At 42.0% G+C, this 9,659-nt stretch overlaps 1 protein-coding gene across 1 annotated transcript; it reads left to right on the top strand.

Annotated features, from left to right (window-relative positions):
- Positions 1 to 8,933: 8,933 nt before the first annotated feature.
- Positions 8,934 to 9,659, top strand: LOC136452585 (basic leucine zipper 23-like). Its single transcript, XM_066453193.1, has one exon. It carries the CDS (start codon positions 8,934 to 8,936, stop codon positions 9,657 to 9,659), a length of 726 nt encoding a protein of 241 aa, XP_066309290.1.

Raw genomic sequence — 9,659 nt, 5'->3', positions numbered from 1 at the left:
AGCACCTGCTGTACAATGATGCTTCTATAGGCCGTCGTGGCCTCATCACCAAGGACTTCACCATCCTCCTCATCTGTATCTTGGTCTTCTTCATCCTCAATGTTAGAGGTGCTGATGTAACCATCTTCTATAGCAATATATGCCCGCTGACTTGGGCAGTCCTTCTGCACATGGCCAATGCCATGGCAGCGGTGGCACTGAATGCCTGAAGTGCATCCCATCGATGCAACGGATGAGGCACTCTTGATAGGCACCTGTAAAGAATTTTTACCTAAATCTGAAGGTCAAAGAATTTTTACCTAAATCTGAAGGTCGTACGGGAGGTGCCTTAGGTGTAGCGGTAACTCCAGACGTTGTTGGTCGCTTGCTCGCTGGTGGAGGCACCCAAAAAGTGGTTAGCTTGGTCAGCCCTGAAGATGGTGCTGAGCGTGGCATGTATGTGGTGCTGACCTTGCTCTTGCTCTGCTGTTCACGCCCCTGCAATTCCTTTTCTGCAAGCATAGCAAACTGAAACAACTGGTTGACAGTGTTAAATTCTTTATAATCAACAATGTCCTGAATCTCGCGCCTTAAACCCGAATAAAAACGACAAATGGAATCTTTGTTTCCCTCGACAATACTACAATGCATCAATCCCTTTTGGAGCTCACTATAGTAATCATGTATAGATTTATCTCCTTGTTCTAAACGCATCAATTTCTTACGCAAGTCTCTATGATAAGGAGGTACAAAATGATCACGCATAGCTACCTTAAGTTCTTCCCACGAACTAGGTAAAGCATCATGTGCAGCTAGCCCATTCCACCAAATAATGGTAAAATCCTTAAACTCACAAGTAGCTTGTCGAACTCTATGATTATCAGGCACAAGGTGGGCGCTAAACTTTTGTTCTACTGCCATCTCCCAATCAAGATATCCATCAGCATCATAATGACCCGAAAAAGATGATATTGTGAACTTAATCTTAGCAAAAGGATCATCGGGCACACGGTGATTATTACCTTGATAGTGGTGGACACCACCCATACCTATCGTGTTGCGGTGAAGATGTCATCGTAATCTTGCTTGTCGGAAGGCTGATCGATCTATGTTCCCACTAGCATCATGCACCATGTCTTCTAGCAAGAGACCATCGGTGTTGCTGCCGGAGATATCGTTATTGCCCACCACAGAGGTTTCCAACTCAGTAACCTTGTCGGTTAGCGTAGAAATTCGTTTGTCTAATCTCTCTATGTTGTTGCCAACGTTGAGTTCAATGAGTGCTTCAGTGATGGCCTTCCTAACGGCCTCATTCATCCTTTTTTGGGCATCCTCTACAACAGATTGCAGTTGCTCTTGGTGGACACACTCGTTGAAACCCTTAGGATTGTTATCTCCAGTCTGATCATCTTCTGCCATTGTAAACACAAAAACAGGAACAAACGTTGAAAGTTATCCCTAACAAATGACTACGTGGTTGCAGTTGTAGTGGTGTCACTTTTCGCAGCAAGTGGAAGCGTTTTACCAAGCTCTTACAAAGTTCTTACCAACACAAGCAGTGGGCGGTACAACCGACGGCTGGTTCATGATACCTGTGAGGCAGTGGTATCGAGGTTGCAAGGCTCTTTTCTGTACTGATCTAAAGAGTTTGTGGAGCTCGAAAGGCACACAAAGAATAATATATATATCTGGCACACAAGTCAGTAACAGAAAGTAATGATGAATTATAGTCCAAAGTACTTGTTCTCATTGCTGATCTAAAATGTTCCAAGTACTAGATGTGTAACAAACAAGTATGATGGATAGCAAGGTGACAGGGGTGTGAAAAACAAGTATGGTGGATGGCAATAGCAACACAAACAAGAAACAAGTATGGTGTGAAAAACAGCACACGCTAACACAGCTCACTTTGGCCTTCTCTATGTGCTCCTCTAGATATTGTTCCTCTTTTGCCCCTCTCTTTTTTTTGGGCTATCATTGTTTTTTAGGAAATTTTGACTTTTAATTTTTATTTTTTTATATTTTCCTTCACTTAGGAACACAAAAGAAGTAACCACAAAAAATATGAGCTTAAATAGGTGAAAGGCGTGGCCTGTTGAAATTTCGGAAGACGTGCTCAAAATCGACAAAAAGCTTGTGACCACGAAAAGAGGATCTTATGACCAGTTTTTGACCAAAATAAAAATCTTCGACCCCGATAAAGCGGGGGATGGACGGATCTGAAATTTTTTTCTGATAGATTTTGATATATGGAACTCGAAATCCGAGTTCGTATGCGAAAACTAACCAGTTTTAAGAATTGGCTCCGAATTAGAGGACAAAACGAGAACAATGTGCGCAAAATTGGTCACGGAAGCAAAGATTTGATGGAAACGATGGGGAAAACACACGAACTAGACTCTAACATGATCTAACCAGCAACCAGACCTTGACCAGGACACAAACTCAACACAACGGACTGAAACTGAAATATACAAAGGCTATGGCATGAAATGTTCTAGGACAGGAAAAAAAGTATGGCACTGGACTATGGGACGAATGTGAAATACTCCAAACTAGGGGATAAATATGAACCTGACGGTATACCTTAGCTCTGATACCACTTAATGGAAACGGGGATCCCGATCTTCCGTCAGGTAGTGATAACTATCGTTGTAGCGGAGAATGACACACCGATCCGGCTTCAGATCGAAAGATCGAACCTGCAATCTTAGCACCACAACTCCTCTAGTTATCAACCGAGACATGGATCTGGTTGACCTCACCAAGAAGGCTAATCTCTGTCTGCGCAACGAAGAACACAAGCAAGAACAGGAAAGAAAGCAACCAAATTGCAGATGAATGATTAATCTCACGAAGTTGGGGTCACACAAACCGATAAACGGCGAAACTGTTCTTGACAGATTAATCTAAGCAAAACCCAAAACCTAATGTCGTCGACACCATATGATTATAAAGGTCTTAGGGTCGTCGCCTACCCTGGACACACCCCCTAATGGTCCCAAACACGATACACGCTCCATCGAACCAAAAGACGGTGTCGCAGCACCTTGATAGATTCTGGATGCTGACTTGTTTTGACGATTCCCATTGATTCTGGAGGCCTTTTGACGTGAGACCACTTGGATTGGTTTCCTTATCAAATTAGCTTTCCAACCATATGTGGATCATCAAAAACGGAGTCCGAGTGCGTCCTGGGTGACCAGTTAAGGCAGACTGGTCCTGAAGGCCGAGGCAGACTCGAAATCATGTTGGACCAGGCCTTCGGTTTCTGTTGAACATCCTTGCTGGTCATCAATGCCTCCACCACCCTCTCCAATGTTCCTAAGCAAGATAACATCATTAGGTAGTAGTCTATTCTCAAAAGTATGAAAATGATCGCTTCAGAACGAGCTCACCTCTAAATTGAGTTAACGCATTCGAGCTCGGGTCATTGGACCTTGCATATCGGTTGGAGGATCAGCGGGTACATCCGAAGGAGTGATGTGCTCATCACTAGTGGATGTCCCACTTGCGCATGGGGAAGGCCCATTGGCTCTCTAGAGTTACTCGACCGAGAGCTTGGCCCTTGCAAGGGCATCCTTTCGAGGGGTTCCAACAGGGATTGCGGGGGAAGCATGAGCTTCTCGATATATCGGTAAAAATATCAGAGTCATCAATAGAAAGTTTGCATCTCTATCACAATTGAGCTTCCGCACTTTGAATTGTGTACCTATGTTATGTGCTTACTATTCTAGTTTAGATTGCTAGGCTAGTTGATAGGATTAGAAGCTAGGTTGCATAGTAGTTTTGCGGTACAAATATCAAACACACTTAGCAAAACCTTAGTTGCACATCTAGATAGATTACTTAATTACATAGGTTTTGATAAGTGAAGTTAGAGGACAAGTTTAGAGTAGAAGTTTTACAACGCCTAATTCACCGTCCCCTCTTAGGCGTCACGGTCCCTACAAAAGAGAGAATGACTGGTGGGCTCTGTAGATGACAATGGGACCTGTTCAACTTGCCTCACTTCATGGGCAAGGTTAGACCTTGTTTGGATCCCATGGTACGAAGTTTAGTTTGCTAAATTTAAGGGCTAAACTCTAGACCACTTTAGCTCACTTGTGTGGTGTAATGAACTAATAGATTTTTATGGGTTTGGCTAAACTTTATACCACCAATTCGGTGCCTCAAGAGCTAGAGTGATCTAAAGTTTGACCATGGGACCCAAACAAAACCTTAGCCTTACTAGTGTTGCAGAGAAATTTTAGCTCAACTGGCCAAACAAAGGAAATCCAAGAAAGCATGGATCAAGACAACAAGTAAAGCGACCAAACATGTGGTTTCTTGTCTAGCCTGGCAAAGCAACTGACAACCATGAATCCAAACTCACATTATCACTACACCAGAATTACTGTCAGGACTATCACTATTGGTTGTTTTGGAACCGACAGTGATAGTGTATAGTTGCTGGTTCGTGGTTTTAACCGACAGTGATAGTACAGCCGGCATTGATAGGTGGGCGTATCACTACCGGTTGAATCAATGGACAACAGTGATAGGTAACTTGAGCTGTCAATGATATATTGGCTGTTTTGCAAAAAAAAGTATAACTTTTTCATATGAGGTCAAATCAAGACAAAATTTATATCAAAATTATAGAGTTAAAAGAGATCTAAAACTTTGTAGTTGAAAACTTTTAAATTTAAGATGGTTTGCATGTTCAAATATTCAATCTAAGCTTTCGAACCAGATTATATATATATATATATATATATATATATATATATAGAACTACTATCCTATAGCTGGCTGCAGAATAACTTATTCTGTAGCCACTTTGAGTTACGATAATTACTATGTTAATTTACGAGATTTACAGTAACTCCTTACTAAGTTGTTTAATATAACGTTATGGTAAATATCCCCATGTGTTATAGTAACCCAACTATCGTAAATATGTATTGACATTATGGTAAATTAGTATATAAAATTATGGTAAATAGAGGTGGCTACAGAATAACTTATTTTGTAGCCGGCTACTGAATAGCCTCTCCCTATATATATATATATATATATATATATATATAGGGAGAGGCTATTCAGTAGCCGGCTACAAAATAAGTTATTCTGTAGCCACCTCTATTTACCATAATTTTATATACTAATTTACCATAATGTCAATACATATTTACGATAGTTGGGTTACTATAACACATGGGGATATTTACCATAACGTTATATTAAACAACTTAGTAAGGAGTTACTGTAAATCTCGTAAATTAACATAGTAATTATCGTAACTCAAAGTGGCTACAGAATAAGTTATTCTGCAGCCAGCTATAGGATAGTAGTTCCATATATATATAACTACTACTCCGTAGCTGGCTACAAAATAACTTATTCTGTAGCCACTTTGAGTTACGATAATTACTATATTAATTTACGAGATTATAGTAACTCCTTACTAAGTGGTTTAATATAACGTTATGGTAAATATCCCCATGTGTTATAGTAACCCAACTATCGTAAATATGTATTGACATTATGGTAAATTAGTATATAAAATTATAGTAAATGGAGGTGGCTATAGAATAACTTATTTTGTAGCCGGCTACTGAATAGAGAGAGAGAGAGAGAGAGAGTATATTCAGTAGCCAGCTACAAAATAAGTTATTCCGTAGCCACCTCCATTTACGATAATTTTATATACTAATTTAAGATAATGTCAATACATATTTACGATAGTTGGGTTACTATAATACATGGAATATTTACAATAACATTATAGCAAACCACTTAGTATGGAGCTACTATAATCTCGTAAATTAACATAATAACTATCATAACTCAAAGTGACTATAAAATAAGTTATTTTGTAGTCAGCCACGGAATAGTCAAAAGTCTCTGGTGGTGTATGTTATCTCACGCCGGTATCTGTGTTTTCTTTTAACTAGTGTGTCCAACATGTGAGGCAGGCTATTCTGTCTTTTTTCTGTCAATGTACCTTTAATCTCAGGCTCTTTAGAGCAATATATAATCACCGTTGGACTTTGTCCGTGCTCACATTAGTTGTCACCGAAAGTCTGGAACCTGTAGCTTTTGTGGCTGTCTTGTCGATATGCTTCGAGTCTTTTTTCGAGTTTCACAATTCGCATGAATGCAAAAGCAGTCCAAAACACTAGGCTTTTACCTCGGAGTCCAAAACAGGGATTTCAAGCCAATGCCCTCGAGCTCACGCTCGGATTTCGTATATTGATCCGGTCGTGTTTAATTTCGAATATTAGAGCTCACGAAGATTCGGTGAACCCGTCGTTGTGTCAGGTGTTACGAAATTTTCACAGAGGGAGGACCTGGTTCACGCACGGGCCCGCGTCTCGGCTCCATTTTTCCGTGTCTTGCATGTCACTTCAATCGGTAGCCAGCCTCTTTGCTGAGATCACGTTCAAAGATGGTGGGCAGGAATAACCGGGCCCGAAGCCCCGGTTCGGGCTGATTAGGTCACCCGGACACAGGCAGGCATCTTGTGCGTGAAGATTCGGCACAGCAGTCACGTCGCGTCTCGCGTCGCGGTACACGTCGCTTTTGCATGCACCGTTACTTCTCTTCCGTCCGTGAGGATGATAACTGGTGAGTGAAAAAAAAAACCTCTGCGTGCTCTTTTTCAAATGTTTGGAAAAAAACATCAACACACACTACTGCACGTCCAGGAGATTTCCACACGCGAGAAAGGAGGGGGCCTGGATGTGCGTATGCAAGCATACATGTCCGTTGTCTGGGTCTGTCTCGATCAGTCAAGGCTGCACAGCACTGCACACGTGAGAGCCAAGAATGTGCCAGATCTGTAAAAACCATGACGTCTGATCGGTCCGAAGTTTATGCAACTGGCTCGAGTACGGCGAGAAAAAATTTCGCGCACTTGAAAACCCTGCGAGACACAGAGAGACTTCCCTCAAAAGTGTTTCTAAAAAAGTTGTACGGACATTGAAGATTGAAATACAGTCCAGATTCTATTAGGCGTGCTTGTTGCTAATGTACTAGTTTCCTAAGGTTTAAGCTTAAATAATTAGGTGCTTGTTGCTTGATTTCGAAGAACTTTTATCTGCCATACGGAACAGAGTTAGGCCAACGGTTGAGGCAGACATTCAGCTCTACCCCGCCGATCCATCTTGTTGCGCATGTAACCTGCAATGGAAGCAGAGACGACAGGCAGAAAGAAGCTCCCAAGCACACACACAGCTGAAGCGGATCTTCTTCAGTTGTTGACCACAGAAGCAATCTACCCCGGGAAGGAAACTAATAATCTATCAGCCTGTTCGGTTGGCTGGTTCGTATCGTTGCGGGTTCGTAAAGAAGTACTGCTGACTGGTTTATGTGAGAGAAAAATACTATTTCGGCTAGAAATTTACGATCATTTACGATAAACCACAGCCAAACGAACGGACTGTTATTACTACCCTGATATGCGCTCGCCCGTCACCAGAATGCATGTCTCCTCTATAGTTGCCATGGCCCCATCAGACGATTAAAAAAAAGATCATGTGGTTAGGCTCTACCATATCTAAAAAGAAGCAGACAGGAACTACAAGAGATATATGCACGTCGTGAACATCTGAAAGTGCAGAGAGATGCAGCCATCAACAAGCTAGCACGTACTGGGTTTTGTTTCGTTCTGTAATGATTTTTTTTTCAGAAAATATGAAAAAGGTTCTCTATACGGTTTGGTCAGTTCTCCCTCCAGTCCATGTATCAAGATTCAAACTTTATAATTTTATTTCAATAATTTGGCCAGCAATTCTTATTAACTACTATAATACAAACTTGATACGGTTAGATTTTTAATCAAATATACTATTCCATAGCCATAAATTTATAATAACCATAAAACATTCGTGTCCTCCTAAGCGCGCTGTAAAACGGCATGTCATGTAAAAACTTATCCTACTTAATACAAAGTTACGCAAACTTTTTGCGTATTCGAAAAAAAAATACATGGTTTAAGTGTACTCCCTCTGTTCAGTTTTATAAGGCATAGTTTGGAACGATACGTTCTCCTAAATTAAACTTTGCTTTATATAATTATAGTATTTATGCTTATAAACTTATAATTATTGGCAAACGCTTACAAATCCAACCGTACTAAGTTTGTATTATGATAGTTAAAAATTAATAGCTAAATTATTGGTCAAAGATTCTAAAATTTAAATTCTGATATGCGTGTAAGTCTTATAAAAAAGAACGGGGAGGTAGTAACTTGCAAGACATACCGTGCATTTCAAACTTATTTGCCTCCTAAACTATAGTTTAGAGGGAGTACATGGATACATGTTTGTAGTTTTCCACCAATAGCATTCTTAGGCCTTGTTTCAATTCAGGGGCTAAAGTTTAGGGTGTCACATCAGGGTATCACATGAGAGTGTTCGGATAGTTATAATAAAATAAATTACAGAAATTTTCACGAGACGAATTTATTAAGCCTAACTAATCCATCATTAGCACATGTTTACTGTAGCACCACATTGTCAAATCATGGACTAATTAGACTTAAAAAATTCGTCTCGCAAATTAGTCGCAATCGGTACAATTAGTTATTTTTAGTCTATATTTAATACTTCATTCATGTGTCAAACATGCGATGGGATAGGGACTAAACTTTAGGAGAAGAAACTAAACAAGGCGAGCATCTCCAAGAGTTCCCTAAATATTTCTCCTAAAAATCTATGTTTACCAATTCCTAAAAAGGTTTTAGGAGAAAAAAAAGAAGTTCATCTTCAATCATTTCTAATATTTGACTTATAAAAAATCAAATGCTATCTTATTTGACGTTTTTTTTACGGTCTTCTTTTTTTCTAGGCTCCAGCGGATTTGATTTTGCTCGTTCCGTGTGTCTCTGGTAGAATCTGTTCCCCGCTGCCTTGAATCCGTTTGTCTCCGGAGCAGCGATGGAGTACTAATACGAGCACAATTTTCCGATGGTTTGTCATGCTCAGGTGGGTGGATGTGTCCTTGACTGCCCGGCGTCCACCCGCCTGCCCGCACACCGGTGTGCCCGCAGCAGCAATGGACGACGGGACCTGGATTTCTCCAACCCGGACACGAACCTGTGCTCGGCGCTCGGCACCGACCCGCCCAACAGCTGCTCCATGGATAGCTACTTCGACGAGATCCTCAAGGACACGGAGCACCACGCCTGTACGCACACCCACACATGCAACCCGCCGGTGCACGACCTCTCGCACACCCACACCTGCGTCCACGTCCACACCAAGATCGTCGCCGCCTCGCCCGGCGACGGCGTCGAGACCGCCGAGTCGCCGTCTGAGAACAACAACACCACCGGCAACAGCAACGCCGCCTCCAAGAAGCGTCCCTCGGGGAACCGCGCCACCGTCAGGAAGTACCGTGAGAAGAAGAAGGCCCACACCGCGTCGCTGGAGGAGGAGGTGGTCCACCTCTGGGCGCTCAACCAGCAGCTCATGAAGAAGCTCCAGAGCCACGCCGCGCTCGAGGCCGAGGTGGCCAAGCTTCGCTGCCTGCTCGTCGACATCAGGGGTAGGATCGAGGGGGAGATTGGCGCGTTTCCCTATCAAAGGCCGGCAGGAGGAAGGACTCCACGGGAACGGCGTCTCCACGCGTGGCTTCGTCCGCGTAAAGTTACGCAGAAGGGGAGGAAATTCTCAAATCCTAAAAGATTATGA

This window comes from Miscanthus floridulus, chromosome 1 (assembly GCF_019320115.1).
Source record: "Miscanthus floridulus cultivar M001 chromosome 1, ASM1932011v1, whole genome shotgun sequence".
Lineage (NCBI taxonomy): Eukaryota > Viridiplantae > Streptophyta > Magnoliopsida > Poales > Poaceae > Miscanthus > Miscanthus floridulus.
Note: the sequence above shows the minus strand (reverse complement) of the source record. Positions and strands in the feature narration are given on the sequence as shown.